This window comes from Mercenaria mercenaria, chromosome 2 (assembly GCF_021730395.1).
Source record: "Mercenaria mercenaria strain notata chromosome 2, MADL_Memer_1, whole genome shotgun sequence".
NCBI lineage: Eukaryota > Metazoa > Mollusca > Bivalvia > Venerida > Veneridae > Mercenaria > Mercenaria mercenaria.
The window spans coordinates 80,881,758-80,902,885 of record NC_069362.1 but is presented as its reverse complement, the minus strand read 5'-3'; the positions used below and the strand labels follow the sequence as shown (position 1 = coordinate 80,902,885).

Sequence of the window (21,128 nt, the reverse complement as noted above, 5' to 3'; positions counted from 1 at the left end):
ACGTGCATTTTATTATATATATTTAGAGTTATTTTTTATAAATGCTGTCAAAAAAACAAGAGTTACAATCCAAGTGTTAAAGGAGTTAAAATCCAAGTTGAAATCGGCTTAGTACCAGTTACTTTCACCTCAAAAGAACATATATCTAAAATAATAAATAGTTATAATTGAAAATAATTCATCCTATAAAATTCTTACACAGGGTAAAAAGATACCCGTACATTATGTTGGTGCAACACGTCTTTAATTTTAGACTGAAATCTTTTATGAAAATGATTCATCCTCAAGGATATAAATATCGTTGGCTCAATTTCATGAACACATATTAATTTTTACAGAGATATTTACACAGATTTATTTATTCAATCAGGTACTATGAAACCGGATCCATAAAACCGGGTGTCATTGGAGGTTCGAAACCTAAGGTCGCCACTCCAGCAGTGGTAGATGCCATTACTAGATATAAAGTTGAAAACCCAACGATGTTTGCATGGGAGATCAGAGACCGATTATTAGCAGAAAATGTCTGTTCAAATGACAACGTGCCAAGTGTCAGCTCAATAAACAGGTAAGTGTCTAACAGTCTTCCTTTGATGGGGCAACTGAAATGATGGCAGTATGTCAGTATAATCCTCTGTTACTGTTCTTAATCATATTTGGGCATGCTATTTTAGTGGAGTTTTTAAACTCGCATGTGATGGTTACTTTTACCACAATCACAATGTTAATTCGTACTGGTATCAGTTTTCACATAATATCATATGATGTAACATTGTCACCAATTTCGCTTCAGACTGTTTGAGACTGTTTATAAAGGAAACAGGAATATAAAATACTGTTAAATCTTCGTCAGCTTTTTAAGTTGATATTTTTCGAATGTTCCAACTATTCATTTTGGTCATTTCGTTGCTAATGGTAATGTCATAATGTGTTTTTGTGTCATTTTGTTGCCATTTCCATGTAATGATAATTTTCGGGCATTTCATTGCTATTTCCATGTTTGGGGGTCATTTTGTTGCCATTTCCATGTATTGGTAACTTTACAATGTGTTTTGGGGTCATTTCGTTGCCAATTTCATGTATTGGTAACTTTACAATGTGTTTTGGGGTCATTTCGTTGCCAATTTCATGTATTGGTAATTTCACAATGTCTGTTCCTATATCCTTGTTATTAACGATGTTTGATACTTTAATCACCTAAGTATCTATCTATTTATTTATTTACTTATTTACTTATTTGGGTTTTACGGCGTACCAACACAGTATAGGTTATATGGCGCCAAACAGGACTACAAATTTTGGTTTCACATCTCATTTACATCGAAATAAAAACATGAGGTATGGAATCAAAAATTGCATACCTGCTGGAATCACAGAGTTAAAGCAAAACCAAGTGTTAAGACCCTATTAGTCGCCTCTTACGATCATGCAAGGGTAAGGCAGTGGTTCTAATTCTTTTCATACACAGATCGTCCCAGAACCACATGGGGCACCTATGTATCTACCTTCGTTTCAGTTTTAAAACTAAATAACATGGTCTTACAGTCAATATGATATTTTGGACTTGAATTGTAAAAGACGGTCCTATTTTATTTCTGAAACTTCTTTACTAGCCCCTACGAGCTCCCATGTAAGGCATTTTAATTGTCTGTCTAGGAAATAGATAGAATACTTTGGCAGGCATGTTATGACAAGCCTCTCTTCGAAAATGCACTAAACTACTTTATAGACTTTTACTCACATCGCCAGTAAATTGCTTAGAAAACAACATTTATAATAGGCAAGTGATACCCAATAATTACAATGAAATATGTCGAAACTTTGTAAGGGGTCTAAATGTTTTTCTAATTAGATAGATACTAATTAGTATAACAGATGTGTTACAGAGCTGTACGAAGTTATTTAAGTTGAAACTATATGAGCATTTGGAGTATTCAAGTTTGCGTTGTTATGTGAATTGCCTTTAAGATCCAGTGAGATGTTTCAAAATTTGTCCTCGGAATATTAGATTTGACGAAAAGTATGAGGTTGATGTAAATAAGCGGCAAATAAAGACAATTTAACGGCGGCACCGTCTGTCCAAATTACGCGTTAACAACGCCATTATTGGCCAAGAATGTGCTCAATGTTTGATTACATTTTGCACTAATATAACGCCCATTGTTCGCTCTTCTACCGTCACTCTGTGCCAATTAAATCAAGCCACACTGAGCCACAAGGAGCCACATTGGGACGATTTGGTTGCATTCATGCAGAAGTGACATGAAGGCTTCTTAGTGAACATTTCATACGCAACATTGACAAACACCTGTCTATATATTTGCCCATCAATCTCATTCGTCTCTTGTATTTCTGCGCTCTTATGAATTAAATATTCAATGACATCTATTACATAAAGCTTTTTAGAATATAAATAAATCGTGAAACGAATCAGAGGTAATGAGTATCAAACAGTATTTTTAATCCACTGTGAAAAAAACAAGGATACACATAAAATAGATTTAGCCACATCCTCTCTTGCACTAAAACCCTGTACTTTTTGTCATGGAAATACACAATGCATAGACAAAGTAAAACTAAAACATATAAGCAACAAAGACAAAAGTTGTTACAAAACAAGTTGTATAAAGCTCTAATACAAAAACTCTCATAATATTTTAGCTGCAGTGTTATACTTCTATTGATATACTTACCATTTTTTACTTGCCTGTATAGATTGTGCGAGACAGATTTGCATAATATTTCAGCTAATTTACTGAGCGAAAGCCATGATCTTTTTTTCATTTAATTGGAGGCGAGAAAGAAGATTTTTTTTTAGGAAAAGCATCAATTGGTAATTGGTCTGTTTGTCTGATTGGCTTGATCAGTGTCTTTGATAGAGCCTTTGAAGTACTGCAAAGTTTACGTTCTCAGAGGCTCGTGCATACAAATATTTGGTTAAATAAGCTGTGAGGCTGGCTTGACATTTTGCTTCATAAGGATATTACCATAAAGCGACCGCGAATTTAAATAATAGTTCTCGTGAAAGTTACATTATTGCATGTTCAAAGGAAAACTCCTGGTAGTAAATCGCAGCGATAAGCTCGTTCACCATCTTTATTTGGCCCTTATCTGATCTCGCTAAATGTATGTAATCAAAATCATTGCTTCGAAATGACATGTAAATATTTCAAACTTTTACCTCTAATTTATTATCATGGTGTGAAATAACCAAATTTTATTACATCTGTTTTTTAGAGGAGCGGCATAACTGGGAAGATGTTTAACATATGAGCCGCGCCATGAGAAAACCAACATAGTGCGTTTGCGACCAGCATGGATCCAGACCAGCCTGCGCATTCGCGCAGTCTGGTCAGGATCCATGATGTTCTCTAACAGTTTCAATTGCATTAAGGTGGGTTCCCACTGCCGATCAGATCAACTCGATCATCCCGATCACCCAAATTCCCCGATCAGGCCCGACCATGCTCGACTAAAGGCGAATACACGACTTCTTCTCGACCTCTTGTCGATCACACACGATTTCCACACGATTATTCACGACTCCTTCACGACGTCAACCCGACCACCTTTCCGATTTCCGCTCGATCATCCCGACCTTTACACGATCCCTACACGATCTCAACTCGACCTACTGGATCTCTGCTCGATCGGTGTCAGATCTTTCCCCGACCCGATCGTCATAGTCGTACTCGAGTCGTAGAAGGTCGTGAACAGTCGTGTACCAAAACTTTTAGAATAAAAACTTCAAACAGTGTTGATCATTATCACTTCATCCTGAAACTTCATGGTATATGTTGTGTCCAGCATAGTATACATATTTATGGAGATTGAGCAGTTGCAGATGTGGGCCAGATGGTTAGAGCTCCAGAGAGACAGGGCCATTGCAGTGCTAGAGTTGGAACAAGAGGAAGAGGCTGAGGGTCGTAGGCATAGACGTAGGCGACAAATGCGCAGGAAAATATGGATGAAGCAGTGGCTTGCACGACGACCCCTGTATGGGCATTATGAGCAACTGCTACAGGAGCTAAACAGGGAAGACCCAAAAGGATACAAAAATTTCCTAAGGGTAGACGCTGATATGTTTGGGGAGCTTGTTGATCGCATATCACCCAGAATTCAAAAAAAGAACACCAACTTCAGGTAAATCATGGGTTTGATCCCATCATTTTCACGTATTTCTGAAATAATTAGTCATCTAGTTACTTTTCCAACCAATTGACATCAACAGCTCTGTGCAATTGTCACTAATATTTAAGAAATTTTAATACGTTGTATAATAGCAGGCTAGTTATTACTTATCATTGTTCAATCTCTATTTCAGGGAAGCCCTGGAGCCTGGATTGAAGTTGGCGGTCACTCTTCGTCATCTCGCAACTGGAGCCTCGTATTCAGACTTGATGTACTCATTCCGAGTGGGAAGTAACACAATAAGTAAATTCGTCCCTGAAGTTTTGGATGCTATAATACAGGAGTACTCTGAAGAGGTTTTGCCAGACGTCGTCACTGCTGAACAATGGCAGCAGATTGCAGATGACTTCCGAACCAAGTGGAATTTTCCTCATGTCTGCGGGGCTCTTGATGGTAAGCACGTGAGGATAAAGAACCCGAAGAACTCTGGATCTCTGTTCTATAACTATAAAGGCTTCTTTTCCATAATACTACTCGCACTCGTAGACGCAAACTACAAATTCATCTGGGTAAGCGTTGGTGCTAATGGCAGTGCATCCGATGCCCAGCTATTCAATAACACTGAACTCAGAACCATGCTAGAAGAAAACAACCTTGGTTTGCCTGACCCTGATCCACTGCCTGGCGATGACATGAACACCCCATACTTCCTCATTGGAGATGACGCCTTCCCGTTGAGAACTTGGATGATGAAGCCATACTCCAGACGCAACTTGACCAACGAGGAGCGCATATTCAATTACAGGTTAGACAATCTTTTGAATTACTATTGGCAAAATAGCTATGCATTTAATCAGAAATTTGTTCTTATAAACCATCACCATCCTTTCATTTTAGGTTGTCCAGGGCTAGACGAGTGGTAGAAAACGCCTTCGGTCTTCTCGCTATGCGGTTTCAGTGCCTACTTGGCTGCTTGAACCAGATGCCCGAAACCGTTGACTTGATTATTCTTGCATGTGTCACACTGCATAACCTTATCAGCATACGGTACCCTGCCATTGCAAGACTGGCCGTCGACCAAGAGGACGAGCATAACCAATTAGTACCTGGTGAATGGCGCCAAGGAAGACAGTTGGCTGATGGTGATCGGACCCATGGAAGAAATGTGGTGACATCCGCTGGGGTCAGTCAGAGGAACTACATTAAACACTACTTCAACTCCCGAGCTGGTTCAGTTGAGTGGCAACAGAATATGATTTAGTGTGTTAGTTACTTTGGAAAGATATTTTGATGAAGTGTATAACCTATATGATGCGAGTATGCACAAGTTATGTAGTTATTAAAGTGATTTCCGATATGTTTAAGTATATTATAGTAAGTCATCTTCTATTTGGATATGATAGTTTCCATGATATGTTTGTTAATGGAGGAAATAAGCTTCAAGTATACATGTATATACAATAGAGTTGATTGTTTGTTTCTTGATTTTATGCCCTTTTTCGAAGTATTTCAATCATATCACGGTGGTGAGTTAACTTAGAACATGACCTAAGTCGGCAACAAGAAATAGCCACATACCAGTAATTTACAACTTTCATTTATAGTTCACCCTAGTTTCTGAGCCAATCACCGTCCAGAGATTTTTCAAATTTCTGCTCGAATATGTTCCATATAAGAACACTTCTGCACAAATAAGTTCGTATTATAACTAGGTCAGCAGACATGGCGCGCGCCAAATAGCAAGCCCAGCCTACTGTCTGGAACGACAGAAGTGTCGATTCAAAATGACGTCACTTCTGCTTTATCAAGCGGTAGTTACGTCATTTTGAATCGATAACGACTTATCCAAGTTACCGTTCAACCAATTGGCGCGCTGTATACGGATGGCGTGATTTTCCCCCGATCACATGACTTTAATTGAAGGCACAGGAATGATAGTGGGCGGGGTTAACTATAAGTCGGTCATAGTTCATATAATGGAAAAATAAACAAACTTAATACGGCGCTTCGCTTCGCTCGCTTGTATTAAATTTGGTTATTTTTCCATTATATGAACTATAACCTACACGTATAGGACAAGTTGCGGTAGCAGACATCTCTTCATAAGGTCGAACGTTTTAACTACCAGAACACAACGCTCACTTTTAATTGATTGATTAATTGTTTAGGGGCTGAAGAAAAATATTAAATTTTAGAATACATGTATTCTTAAGTAATTGCTACCAGCATGACCAGCCTTGTTTTGTTATAACAATACACATTTAAGTTCAACTTTTAATACTGACAGAAACCTACATAATAACAGGGTTATTTTGCCTTATGCCAAAAGTAAGCTAATTAAGTTTCTAAGTAAGATAAATTGCTATCCAAACAAATTTTACGAACAGTTTACATTGATTTACTTAAGAAGACTCAACAGTCAACAGTAATATTTATCAAGAATGAGGCTATTTAAAACCTTTATTCAAAGTAAAAACCAAAACGTCGAAAAACTAAATTCACAATGCACATAAACTTGAGTAAAATCACATCATCAAATCACTTGGCTGGTTCAACCATTTTCCAGTTACTTTGTTCAGTCCTTGGGTGCGTCATGCATCTCCTGGGTTAGGATGGGGAACTATTTGGTGTCGAGACCATATCCATAGCCTGGCGGATGATAGATGCAGTCGTGGTTGGGGTTTCTATGGCGGGTGTAATGGACCTGTAAGCACATGTAGGCTGTTGCAAGATTGCCTGCACATTTGGTGGTTGCAGGTGAGTAAAACTTTTCAGCAGTGGTGTAAGATGGGCTGGTGGTGCAGATGCAGCTATATTGGTAGCTAGCTGAAAATCCTGCTGCATGTGATCCTGTTGCTGAAACTGATTCTGCTGCCATGCTGAGCCGAACGCCGCTGATATGGGAGCCTGTCTTCTGTATATAGATGATGTAGGAGCGGGAGGGACAGGCATGGCAAAAACTGGATCTGCTATCTGTTGACCTACATGCCCTGCTGCCTCTTGGGTGGCTAGTCGTCTCTTCTCCTCTTGGCTTTCCTCCGCAAGGTCCAGAGCCAGCCTTGTTGCACGTGTGACAAACACATTCATTCTCTGCTGGTCCATTTGGCGCATCAAATACACCAAAAACTGGCCAGTGTGTGCTGCTGGATCTTGCGCAACTGTGATGGCACCACGCACGGACTCCAACTCGGACGTCAATGAGGACAGTACACGCGCTGCTTTGGGACGGCAACCAGATACTGCTGATGTAGAGGGTGCTGACGAATCGGAGGCGGCGTCATCATCCTCTGTCTCCTCCAAGACAAGTTCCTTTTCTTTCTCCGCAAACTGCAAATATAGAAAGTACACAGAATAAATACAGACTTTTAAGAAGGTGCCCCGATGGCAGAGAGGTTAACGCCTTGGACTGCGAATCCTGTGTCATGTGTTGGCTTGAGTTTGAATCCCGGCTCTGAAATGAACTTTTCAGAAATGTTGTATGGTATTTCTCTTGCACAAGACTTAAAACATAGGTCCACATATGGCCTTGTATAATAGAGATATGGCCTTAGCTGTCGTTAAATCCGAGTCAAACTTAGGCAAAAAAACTGAACTCCCTTTTATACCATTAAAATTTAGAAATAATTTAATGCTTGATTACGTATATTTCTTTTAAGTGTATACACATGATTTATACAGGATTTTTATTACTACATGTACTTACTTTGGATCCCCTCTGAGTTCGCAGCTGTACCAGATAAGGGCGCAGGAATTCAAAGTTGTCCAAAATCCACTGTTGCCTTGCTGTGCGCTCTCCAGCACCAGATCCAGATTTGTTGGTAAGCTTAATTAGTTTCGAATACTGTGTTCTCATATTCGTGTACCAGATTGACGACAGGTCTCCAGGTTTGAGGCCCAACTCTGCCTCTTTCGCGGCCCATGTACTGTTCTTCTTCTCCTTATACTTGAATCCTGCGGATGATTTGTCGAAGAGGAACGAGTTCTCTCTTAACCACGCTACAAGGTCATCTTCTTCATCTTGCGTGAGTGTACGATGTAGTGTCTTCCGGGGCCTGATATCAGTCTGTAAACATTAAAAGTATACTTATGAATAACAAGGAAACTTCCAATTATGTTTGTTATTTTGCGCCTAAAATATTGCCGAAAAAAACATATACATGTAGAGTACTAATTGTAAAAATACATGACAAACATAGCAGTGTGTTATGATAAAATAAACAAATTATGCATTATATCCTTATAAACACTTGACACACAAATATAAGTCTAATGACAGTTGTTTGTTCGTATTCGAAGGGAAAGCAAAATCAAAAGCTTAGTACCTCTATCTCAGGAGAAGTCGGACGTTCTTCTACTTGCTCTTTTCTGGTTTGCTCGGCAGAAGAGTCAGTAGGGGGTATAGGCGACTCATTACTCTCTTCCTGGGTGGGTTCCACGATTTCAGGCTGAGGCGCAGCAACTGCACATTTACTCGCAATTGTACTGCCTATCGGCCTTTTGCCTTTTCTCGGCATCTTTAGTTTGTAGTAGAAATGGCTTGGCTGAAGATGTTTTAACAGATATTGGTTTGCTAAAGATGTTATATCTTCAGCGTCCAAACAACTTATGAGACACTGGTCAGCACGCTTTTCTTGCTTTAGTCACGTGAGCTCGTGTATGGTCGAACAGTGATCGGGGTTTGATCGTGTGCGGTCGTGTGTGGTCGTGGAGTAGTCGGGTAGCAGTCTTGATAATCTGGACAAGAGATCGAACAGAGATCTACTTAATCGGGATGCGATCGTATATTACTCGAGTAGAAGTCGAGAAGATCGGTTACAGATCGGGTAAAAGATGTCAATCCGACCAAACAAGATCGCTACACGATTGTTTCTCGATTAACTCGATCTTCAACTCGATCAATACACGATCGCTTCCCGAGCTCTTCTCGACCGCTTGGCTACACGATCGCTACACGAATTTTTTTGACATGTCAAAAAAATTCGGGTAGAAAGCCCGAGCGATGCCGACCAAGGTAGACCTCCCCGACCACTCCCGATCAATCATGCCGACCTACCCAGACAAGTACCCGATCGCTTGATCGGGCTTGATCGAGTTGATCTGATCGGCAGTGGGAGCCCAGCTTTAGGCTTTGAAAGCGAACAGCATGGATCCTGACCAGACTGCGCGGATGCGCAGACTGGTCTGGACCCATGCTGGTCGCAAACGCACTTTGTTTGCTTTCTCATGGCGCGGCTCATATAATAATGGTATATCGAGAGGGAGAACTGCTGCTTTATCATCCATAGATGCTGATAATGAAATTGGTTTTTTTAATCCTTATTTTTTTTTTACAAAGAAAGTGAGAGCTTTTAGTAAAGCATTAAACTTTATTATGGTGCACGATACTATCTATTTTGCATAAATTTTATAGAAGAAGTCTCATTTTGGTCGCTTACACAGATGGTTAAGTTATTGATGACACTGTATTCCCGAGACTTCTAGAGTCAGAGAGTACAGTTACATAATACAGCTCGTGAAAAAAAATGTAAAAGTCAATATTCAAATACGATTCTGACTGAATTTAATGTTTATGATTACATTTTTTTGTTTTTCTTTATGCACTCAGTTCAGAAACAAATTCAAATACACTTTCTTAATAGGTTGTTTCCTAGCCCATTGTGCCGTATATAGTTAAATGCCTACCTAAAACAAATCCAATATTTTCCAACACGATCCATTCCCCAGAAAGATTTTTAACAATAAAACTGAAATTGTAACATAATAAACAAAATTATTTTATTGTTTTATGCTTGATCATTTTCTGACGATTCGCTTACCTACACCAACAAGCCTTACTGTTTGACAGGACAGACACAGTTGGATAAGGCTACCGTTAAAATTCCTTGAAACGTACTTTTATTTACAATTTTTGTCGCGTTTTTATTATCTTTCATCCTCATTACATCATCATCAACAGTGCTACTTGTTTTAGGATTTTGTGAATGGGAATCTATACGGTAGTTGAGTTAATTATGTGCATCAATGGCTTTGTTTCGTTATCAATCGGAGCGCAGGTTGCCTGTGAAATTTGTCGCCTTGTAATATTACAAGCATTTGATACACGATATAACTCACCTGGCTACACATCATTGGCCAAATTCGAATAAAACACCATTGATACTCGATCTAAAGCAGTTGGTTGCACACCACTGGCCCACTTGTTATCCAGGTCAGAGCATGTCTTTAGCAGTTATTTGACCTAAAAAAGGAAGTCTTTCACCATACGTTTTTCTTCCCATTAATTTCAGTTTTATGGTATACATCATTGTATACAAATAAAATATAAATAATGCATCTTTAATAATAATACTATTGCGTATTATTCCATTTTGAATATCAAATCTACTTATGATTTTATATCTGACTTAAGTGGATCGCAAATAGTGTGTTGGGGTATGGCAAAGAAGTATAAAATACTTATTTTTATAGCTCTTTGGGCATCGGAACTTCAAAAAGTATCTATCATATATCCAGAAAAGCAGTTTTTGTCAGTTTTCCTGTTCATGATTATATCAGAAATATTTATTGAATACCTCAACATCCGAATGAATTAAAGTTTGCCATAAATAAAATTCGTTCATCTTAAATCCGTTTATTCAAGTATAGACAAAACATACAAAATATTACTTGTTTAAGAGCTTATGAATTAATTTGAGATAAGTAACACGTTAGCAAGTGAATTAATTTTAGATAAAACATATCGAGGAGACATCCTCTTCTAGACAGTTTACATGGGTGCATCTTTCCAAGTGTTTAGATTCATAGCTATTTATCCAGTTATTTTCATAGTTTAATAATGTACATGCAAAAATCGTGCAAAATCTCATTAGGGTTAGTAATCGATAATACATTATTTTAATATTTGTCTTTGTCATTCAAAACACAAATTTACCACAAGTCTTGAATGCGCAAAAAGCTCATATGAACGTTAATTGTACACTAGTTATCTTTTCCTTAAATCTAGAACCACAGTTGCCCTTTTACCCTCTGGGCCTGTACATTAGTATCGATTTCATGTGATTTAGAATAAACATACATTATAAAACAAAAGCACATATTTTCTTTTGTTTGTTGATCGTTCGTTTTCTTGCTTAATTGAAGGTGTCGCGAAATAGTTTGGTTTGTCTTTATATTCATCGAGAGATCTTGTAGATTACTTTCAAAGTCTTTTTCCGCTTTTTGAATTACTCTAACAGAAACACTGATCCCGAAAACAACAGGATACCGATAGGACATTCTTTGATTATGAAGTTTATACAAGACGGGATGTAACAATTTTATTTTTAATAAAATATTAAATACGAACATGCGTAAACACACATCAGATGTTTATTAAGTAATAAATAAAGATCAGGATCTTTTGAATGGTTTTGATATGAAAAGCATTTTAATGTAAAAGGAAGACCTCCCCATGACCTCCCCTTGATGTCCCATCTTTAACAACAAAGATATCAAAATTGCATTTTGGAACAAACTTGTATATTCTTGAGAATATAGAAGACTTCTGTCGTCTCATCCGAAGATAACGCCATTGCATAAATGGTGACACTATGCAATACTTCAATAAAATCTTTGCTTAAACAAGAAATGACAAGAAATGATTGAGTAGTTTTTTTGTTTGCCATTTAAAGGCTTCAGCAAGTCTATTCCTGAAAACCAATGGTGTGAATAAACTACAAGAAGTAAGAGTATTTCAGATGAAATCATTAAAGGTTCTAACTTTGTTAATGTCTCCAACGGAAGGTATTACTCTTGCCTGGCTTGAGACCCCCGCTGAGTGAGACACGGACAATGCATTAGCACTTGCTGATTTAGAGTTGTTTGCGAACAGTTGTAGGAAATACGAGTGCTGAAACACAGCCATCATTGCTCTTTTGTAGGCAGAAACTTTGGCTGGATTATGTGTTTTTCTCATTGAGAGAAAATGGTAAATGTTAAAAGCAAAACTACTACAAGGGGTTTTCTTACATAAAGCACTTAAATCCCCGGGGATAGGTCTCAGTGCGCGTGCAGACTAGTTTAATTACCTCTATTCATGGGGTACAATGGGTTATTGGATGACGTTGAAACGTAAATTGTTTTAAAACGAATTTCCAGACAACCTCACAATAATGTTTACACCACACTTCGTAGAAGATATGCAAGGTATTTGCGACGGAACATTTAATGTTCTTACTAAACAAATATTGCACTGTGTAATGAGTTAAAGACAATACATGCACGTTTTTGCGGCCATCTACATTACTTTTACATAGATAACGATGATAATAATAAACATTGAAATGTGCTCTATACTTGCGTTTTTGATTTCCGAAGATATTGGAGAATTTGAAAGAAATTTGATTTGGGGAATCTATGACTGTACACTTTACTATTAACGGCGTTTTTAAGTACTTTATACTTCCGAGAGTCTTTTAATCTAGAGAAAATTAGCACACAAAAAAAAAAAAAAAAAATAAAAGAAAATATTCTTTACTTTAAAAATTTATCTTTATCTGTAATTTAATAATATATTTCATTTTATTCAGGATTGTACGCAATCGAGCGTCAGACAATGCGCGCATGTCCAAGGATGGCAGCTCACCTGTCTCTGGAGACGGCGGAACTCCACACGGATCTCCAAATGGTCAAGGAGGAACATACTCTATCAACGCCATCATGGGTCTTCCACCTCAAGGAAACTCACCACTTACAGATCACAATGGCAATTCTGGAACGAAACGAAAACACGATGAAAATGGTAAACAGCATTTTTTTGATTACGAACTTACCGAAATGATTTAAGGAAACTTTATTTCTCAGAATATTTTACATTAGTAATGAAAATAGTACTGAAAGTACTGAATAAACACAAAGTTCTTGAATTTATTTTGAGTAGTGGAAATAAACTTTGTCCTGACAATTTAGAGGCACAGAAGGTAAATTAGCATTTACTTTTGTTGTACATAATTTTATGAAATATAAGTTATCTTTTAGAATATTTCGTTATTTCATATACTTATACACTACATATTTAATAGCATGAAATACACAAAAAGCTGACATTTGGCGTATTAATATTTTCAACGGTTACTGTTTATTCATTTCGTGAAATCTGTACATGTAGTTGTGCCACCTATCTGTATTTTAGAAAAAAATCCAATTTCATATTTTAGTTAAGCCCTAATAAAATATTTATTCATGCAATACAAAAGCATTTGTATAAGTCATGTAGACATTGAATTGAAACCTCCCAGCAGGGCCCTGATCCTGGAAAAATGGACTTGTGAATTATTCAGCTGTTAATAGGATGGAGCTCCATACCTGTATTCATCCGCGTACAAAGCGACACATTTCATAAAAGAGTGCACAGGAGCACCACCATTGACTGCCATTTCATCAATGTCTAATCCACGCCGTGGAGAATGTATTAAATTATACGAACAGTGGGCATCAATATCAAACGTATCGGTGATTGCAGCGGTAGAATATTTACGCCATTATTTTACTGATTTGAAATACTTTAATTGAAAAAAGGTAACTTCCCGCGAGCATAGGGCTGACGTCTCTAATCCGCCGGATTTCGTGAATAAATCAAGCTTTTCTATATTTTTTCATGCATTTTAATTCGGTAATTTGCTAATAGATTTCTGAACTTAACTTCGGTCGTTTTGTATGTTTAAAAATATAACGCTTGTACATTAATTGTTTTTAGGGTAGCAAAGTCTTGTTAATTCCTGAATTATAGATAAACACTGAAATTATAATCTTGTTTTTCTTCTAACTTCAAAGATATTTATCAATTACATTAATATTCGAAATCAATGTGTTACTTTTCAATTAGATTTCACAGTTGCAGTTATAATGATAGATCTGATGCATGCAGTGGGACTCATTGAACACAGTGCTCACTAAATGAGCAAACCACTCGTGTTTCAACGCCACAGCTATTACTCTATCATACCCTCTCATTTTATAATCATAAACCAGTTTGCCATTAATAAAGCACATTTCTACTACAAACGCCAATGTAATTGACATCTCAGTGAAATTCAATCAGTGTCATTTACCCTGTTTATGCTAAAATCATCAAATTTGTTCAGTCTTCATGAAATCGAGCATCATTGTTTTACCACAGATTTTATTATTTAATCTCTAATATTACAGAAAATTGTCAACAAAAATTGTAAATGAAGGAAATTTGCATTTATGATAGTCTTTGGCATAAGGACGTAAAATATGAATTTTTTCCACGAAATTATTGTTGATGTTTGAAGCGGGGTTTTACATTGATGCCTCCAACGGCATCCGGCAAATGAGTGTTCATTCCCTGTTTCAATAAATATCCGGATGTATGAAGCGATTTTCTTGTCTGACAAATCCGCGCCAAAAACCACGTGATCAGACAAGCACGCGCTGTACCGGAAATTGATACATTCTGTAGCAGAATGACTCGGAAAAACACGAAAACAATCTACATTCTTTATTTCAAATGTTATAAACAAAGAATTGTTCAACTATGCAAAACGTGGATTTCGAAACATACCAACAAAAGCAAAGCATGCTGAACAAAATAGATTGGTATATATTATCAAGCTGTAATTTTACCTTTTATTTTATTTTATTCTCTGTTTTATAATTTCAGTTTCAAATGGGCATGATCCTGAGAATAAAAATGACCAAATTTTAAATAACAACAATATAAATAACATGGATGTAAGTATAGTCTTATATCACTGTATTAAACATATACGAATAATTTTGAAAATCTACATTTTTATGTTTTTCTCACTTGTATCTTCAACATGGTCTTTGTAAACATTTATTGCACCATTTTAAAACTAACATATGGTAGTTAAAACGTGATTCATATGATTTATATACCAAGTACATTAACCAAATTATGAAGATTTCACTTTCATTGCTAAATGTTACCATCATTGCTAGTAGTTTTATTACGCTGAAAATGTAATTGCATCAATTTATGAAATTTATAGCATTACACATCCTTTCATTAGACGAGAGAATACAATTATCTAATTTCTAATGTTGGAAATGTGTGAACTTCTTTAAAAGTAAATATCTCATAAAATTGATGGAAAACAGTTTACCTGTAAATATTTAACAACTATGGGACACATTAAATTTTGTTATCGTGGAAGGTTAATGAAGAATTAATGTTTCAAATGTTGTCAGTATTTTTCATTTCTTGTACTTTCCCAATCATTTAGATACAATTGGTGTATGTTATGAAATACATATACTCAAGTAGATATGGCTGTATATTTTCTAGATTTGGTATGGTCGCCCGGCAAAAACAGCTCGGTCAGAAAACGGTGTAATCATGACTGACCCTACCCAGGCAGTTATAATGAGCAGCAACGGGCAGCTGTACCCTGCACAGGGCTTACATCCACCTCCCTACGCAAGTTACGTCAGCGGAAACCCACCTATAAAACAAGAGTACGCCTCATCCCCCACCCTGGAAGACCAGAACAGAGAACAACAGCAACACATACCGCAACAACATCATCAACAACAACAAAACGACAGCGCACCTACTGTGACATACAGTCCCACCATAGGTACTTATTGTTTTATGTAATGCTTTTTGTGACAGCAAGCATGTTTTAGGATTGGATTGCTTACAGTCAGTTTTATTACGACTTTTTCACATTTTCGTTGTGTGTAAGAGTTTATCCCTTACGGAATATGTTCAGCTTGCTTAAATAATAATTTAGAGTAGGCTATGTATGTTTCTTTTCTTCAACAGCGTGTATATATTATAATATGAATGTTAGAAATATAAGGCAATATTAAGAAATTATGACTAAAAAGATCTTCCTTTGGTAATCAGTGAAACTGAAAAAAAGAACTGATATAGATTTCATATTTAATGTAAATAATAAAAAAAAATATAACCAGATTTTTTTTGGTGTACAACTACAAATGCGTGTTCATTGTACATGTATTGGCAACACCATTCTAGAACAATAGAAAATACCCTTTTTTAAACAAATAATTGCCTTATATGTGAAGGAGAAAATAAGTTCTTGTTCATATCCAAATGTTGGAATGTGATAGCATGCTTTTAAAAGTAACAAACATCAACCCCTATTGCAGTTGATCAAAGCAAGGGTAATTCACCGCACGAGATTCACGGACAGACAGACACGCACAGTAACGATTATGAAGGTATTGATTCATCAGCTGTATAACTAAAACTTTTAAATAAAATTTCACATAAGAAATTCTCCTTCAGACTGAAAGAAAATGAAACGTTTGCTTACAGCAAGTTAAAACATTTCTTTGATAATACATTTAAAGAATATTTTTAAATATTTCTGTTACATGCATTATTTTCATCGTTCTTGTTTTTTATCTCCGTACCACTTAAATTTGTATCACAATTTTATATTATATCAGAGATCATCGTTTTTCTCTAACAATATTAGTACAGATCATATAAACGGAAGTGCAACGTTTGTGATCAAAAGCATTTTAGAATGAAATAAAGGGTGTTTTTTAGTTTACAAGAAATGAGTTACCGGTACAGCATGTCCGGATACTCGACCTTTCTGGTCTATTTGTTTCTATGATTGAATGTTTACAAGATCTTTACGTTGCTTTTCCCGAGCAATCTAACCTTACTTCACCTGTGACGGTACTCACTTTCAACGCTAAATGCATTGTATCTTTTCTAAATTGTTAAAAGGACACCACCCGTTGGTACGGAAATTAGCCCTTGAGCGTTAACAGAGATAACTAATTGCCTTTGGGAGCTCAAAAAGCACTCGTTGGGCAGAGTATTACAGTAGAAACAAGAGCATTTAGTTACTTTTGATATTGACAACATCATTTTAATTGGATGTTTCGAAATCGTGTAAAGAAATGTAATTGATTCAGACACACTTCTTGTATCGATGAAAAAAGTTCTGAGTAAAGATACAATGTATTTAGCAATTGTTTATAACTAACCAATTACATTTTTTCTTTACTAACGTTTAGTAATAAACTGCTTTCTGGACAATCAAAGTAAAATGTTAATACGCGAACTGAAACGACAAAATGAAATGTATTATATATGATTTTTATTGAAAGATTAGCAGTTTATTACAAAATATATTCGTTAGCTGACATCATGTAGCGAGCATTAATGGCATCATTTAAAGGACAATCCACTTCATCATCATTCTTAAACTATCTGTCGTCTGCTGGGAACGTTCAGACTTTCAAAGAGCTCTTGTTCACGTAGAAAATTTCTAGCTCGCGTTATAAATATAAACGTATTATTAATAAATGTGGATTTTAATTTGTACAAAGCAGAACACGATTGCAAAAGCCTTAAGTATTTTATCTGATTTGGTTTAGTGAAGAAATAACGCAGATTTATGTCCAAAATAGCTAAATATTACTATTTATACAGATGAGGGAAAGAGAAAAAAAAAGCAGTAAGAAAAAGCATTTTCCCAATCAGAAAATACTCTTTGATATACAGAACATAAGTAATATTTTTGATATTTTACAGTACTTATACCTCTGAAGATGAATGATTATTAAAAAACATTTCCTATCCTCGCCTATGATTAATCAAACTGTATACAAACGGTTAGTTAACGTTTGAATTGATGAACGTGCAGAATAACGATCGATGAAATATGACCCAAAAGCAAAGATTAGATATGGAATACAAAATGATGAAACGGAACAAGTGCTGAATGTCAGTACTACATTCCCTCAACTGCCAAATTGTCCGTCAATTTATCAAATTTTAAGACATATCTAAGCGTATCAAAAATTCTGGAATTTCACTCTGCAACCTTTATTTACAACTCTTCTCTGGAAAAGCCATCATGGTCCACGCCTCTCGACAAAATCTTCACAAGATCTTTACACTAGAATATTGCTAGCGAGATAACGCGGAAATCAGACGTGATACTTCCAGATTAAATTATTCCCTCCCCCGGCCAATCAAGATTTGGGATATAATTTATGTTGCTAAGTACTCAATGTCATAGAAAGTTTTATATATTTTTTATTCTGTAAAAGCAATCATTATCCAGGAAAAATAGATAAAAGTTAAATAATCTTATTATCCCGTGCCATAATTTTGTGTTTTGCTGCTTTTATTAAGGTAAAAAAAGATTTTTAAGAAAAAGTCCCTGTCAGTCTATAAATTACTTAAACAAAAGTGTCATCAGTAATTAAGTATCAACCGTCGACTAACGTTTGAAAAGTTGGATGTAAAGTTTTACTTTACGCTTTTAATATGTTCGAAGACGTTTCTCAAGTAGGAAAATATACTCTTTTACATTTAGTTGTAACTTCTATTTCTTTTCTTAACTGCACTTTTTTCTGATTATTACAACAGTGTAGCTGTCTTTCTTTTATTCACACCATAGCATTGTCGAATTTTCATCTATTTATCAGCTATTTCTTTCCTCTCATTGATGTTGTCAATTGCATGAGAACCCATACCCGGAATAAAGCATGATCTAGGTGTGACTAGTTTCCTATTAGATAGGTTTTTGATAGTTTGCAGGAAGTTTTTGTTTCCGCTTTTCAGCTGCGTCGAATAATACCGAAACAACCACTACCAACAATTCTGCTGCTATAAATAGTAACACGAGCTCGGCTACGTCACCGTCGCCTAAGCCTGGTACTCCAATTAGCGGGAATTTAACGGAATTGACGCCTGTACAGCCCACACTGTCTCAGGCTTACACACCCTTGCCGTCATTTCCCGCTCAATTTTCAAGTAAGCTATAACACACCAAAATACTGCATTTAAATTTTCAAAACGACTAAACGAAATGTTGTTAAACGATTACTTTTATGTTAGTTTCAGTAAGTGTTTGAGAAATGAAATACAAATAATATCATCTCGCTACGCTAAGCTTTCTATAAAGGGGACTTACTGTAATATGTAAAGGTTAAAAAACTCGAAAGCCTGCGATGCGATGTGTGTTTTCTGTTGTGAAAAGCATGGACGTACTATTTGTTTTATTATTTTTTATGTTTGTCTCGTGATGCATGAAGGAGAGGTGACCCATGCCTAGTCGGAATCATACTAATAGCTTACATTTATTACAAAACATTTCAATTATTTTGTAAATATAAACAAAATATGGTATGAGTGTTATACCCGACAACATGTTCAATTTTGAATAAAACAAACCAGAAGAAGAAGATTTTTTTAATCATTTGTGGTCATGTTTCCAATGCATTTTTTAATAATCACAAACATTCACATTGTAAGATATGAAATCGAGATAAAGTCTCAAACATGATGCAGAAGTTTCTATATTGTAATTTCTAGCAGCAACCATTGGAAAAGTGTTTTATTTCTCGACAGATCACACTCGCTCTATCAATAAACAACGACAATATTCAATTTTAGGAAATGGAATTTGAATCTGTAGACTAACCTCTCGATGTTTATAGATGCTATCGCCCCTTCACTCGATCGCTTTAGAGGTGGGAAATATAATGAATCGATTTTGCTTCAGATTTGGGTTTTTAATATTTCAATATTTGAAAGCAATTACGAGATAATATTGGATTGTATTTCATTTTCTGTAAACAGTTTATGCAGATTGTTGCTAAAATTGATAATTAAGGATGTTGATGACGTCTAGAAATGTCCAAATTAGTTAGGCGCATACTAACATTTAGTCTGTATGTTTTTATCAAATAACAAGTTATTTATTCGTTGCAATTTTAATTCAGTTTATTAAAGTTATGCTTGTCTGTGTTCAGATATTTTGTTGCAGTTCTTGTGTTTTGTTATTTAATCTAAACGGATTTATCAGAATAGGTTTTTACAAAACTGCACGATATTAACTGTCTGTCAATGTATTTACAATGTCTTATTGAGCTTATTAACCCTGCCACTCAGAAAATAAATAACGATTTATCTAATTAAAATGATAAAGAGAAAGTCAATGCACTTACACTTTATAAGATGGAAACAGATCTAGGAACAGGTCTACAATCTTTAACGAAATTTACTATGAAGTTTTTTTCCTTTGTCTTTATGCGAGCCTAACAGGGAAAATATTTGATTGTTAACAATGGTAGTTTTAGAAAACTTTAAAATAGAAAAAGCGGAAACCACTTAAGCAGCATGTATGACAATCACGACATTGTAAAGATATTTTGATAGACGGTTGATCATTCTGCTATTGCTACTTGCTGCTGCTCTTGCTCCAGACTCCATACTGATGAAAATGCCATAATTTTTTTTTCAGGTCAAGCGAGTACGACATTTACTAGTGCTGTCTATACTAATCAATCAGTTGTGGGAACTGCTGTTCCATCTATCGTCTTGCCGCCTCAAGTTACCTCCGCTCAATACACTGGCTCAGTGCCGGGTAATTGTTCTTCTTTATTATTTTTGTTAAATATTCATTTGAAGAGATGTTACGAAAAATGAATTTAGATCACCAGTCCAGACTTTGAGTCATGGACGAAACAAGATAATGTTTTATGTACGCTCATACGACGGCATGTGCAATATATTTATGCTGTTGTTCGTTTTTTTTTTTGCGTGTTAAGAGAAAGGATTTCCATATATCTCTGTTTTCCGGAGCCTATAGGTAGGCGGAAGGGGTATTAGTCAAGTACATTTGGCTGGACCTTTACTCGTTCTTCACTACGCTGCCACACACAAGCAATATATCAATACATTGTCGAAATGACTTTTCACGTTTTGCTGGTTTTATAGGCAATATTTCTCAATAGAATCATTTATACAAATTGAAATATCAATAAAACATGAAAATATGATGAAAATTTGGGATTAAGTTAAATGAAACGGGCTTAAATAATCTATTTATAACCGAACAGAGCCCTCCATTTGTTCCAGCCAGTCGGGTTCTCTCGTAATTTCAGACATAACCACTCATCACGAGTCTGTTTACACCATAATTGGAACCGGTCTGCTCAGCAACTGGAACGTATTTGCTTTGCGGAGCAAT

General features: G+C 36.0%; 3 protein-coding genes across 10 annotated transcripts in view; 2 read left to right on the top strand and 1 right to left on the bottom strand.

Annotated features, from left to right (window-relative positions):
• LOC123564404 (paired box protein Pax-5-like) overlaps window positions 1–21,128 on the top strand; it is an 86,196-nt gene that overhangs the window by 55,477 nt on the left and 9,591 nt on the right. For 6 of the 8 annotated variants that reach the window (XM_045357958.2, XM_045357955.2, XM_045357959.2 and 3 more), the window contains 7 exons: window positions 371–568; window positions 12,699–12,910; window positions 14,795–14,865; window positions 15,443–15,734; window positions 16,273–16,344; window positions 18,716–18,907; window positions 20,400–20,522. In XM_045357958.2, the coding sequence (XP_045213893.2) occupies window positions 371–568; window positions 12,699–12,910; window positions 14,795–14,865; window positions 15,443–15,734; window positions 16,273–16,344; window positions 18,716–18,907; window positions 20,400–20,522 (1,160 nt within the window). The remainder of the gene's footprint in view (window positions 1–370; window positions 569–12,698; window positions 12,911–14,794; window positions 14,866–15,442; window positions 15,735–16,272; window positions 16,345–18,715; window positions 18,908–20,399; window positions 20,523–21,128) is intronic. The other 2 variants (XM_045357960.2, XM_045357961.2) reach the window with 2 other exon arrangements.
• On the top strand, window positions 4,174–5,596 carry LOC123531851 (putative nuclease HARBI1). Its single transcript, XM_045313135.2, has 2 exons — window positions 4,174–4,936; window positions 5,029–5,596. Exons 1-2 carry the CDS (start codon window positions 4,401–4,403, stop codon window positions 5,390–5,392), a joined length of 900 nt encoding a protein of 299 aa, XP_045169070.2. The 5' UTR covers window positions 4,174–4,400; the 3' UTR covers window positions 5,393–5,596.
• LOC123531852 (uncharacterized) lies at window positions 7,761–9,252 on the bottom strand. The gene is made up of 2 exons (XM_053537044.1): window positions 8,454–9,252; window positions 7,761–8,194 (listed from the first exon to the last, which is right to left on the bottom strand). Exons 1-2 carry the CDS (start codon window positions 8,643–8,645, stop codon window positions 7,802–7,804), a joined length of 585 nt encoding a protein of 194 aa, XP_053393019.1. The 5' UTR covers window positions 8,646–9,252; the 3' UTR covers window positions 7,761–7,801.

What these genes read in the sequence shown, in the direction of transcription:
- LOC123531852 (XM_053537044.1), bottom strand. Translation starts at nt 8,645, where the DNA reads ATGCCGAGAAAAGGCAAAAGGCCGATAGGCAGTACAATTGCGAGTAAA. An exon ending in CGACTTCTCCTGAGATAGAG is followed by an intron (nt 8,195 to 8,453) that starts GTACTAAGCTTT and finishes TAATGTTTACAG; the next exon opens with ACTGATATCAGGCCCCGGAA.
- LOC123531851 (XM_045313135.2), top strand. Translation starts at nt 4,401, where the DNA reads ATGTACTCATTCCGAGTGGGAAGTAACACAATAAGTAAATTCGTCCCT. An exon ending in GAGCGCATATTCAATTACAG is followed by an intron (nt 4,937 to 5,028) that starts GTTAGACAATCT and finishes CTTTCATTTTAG; the next exon opens with GTTGTCCAGGGCTAGACGAG.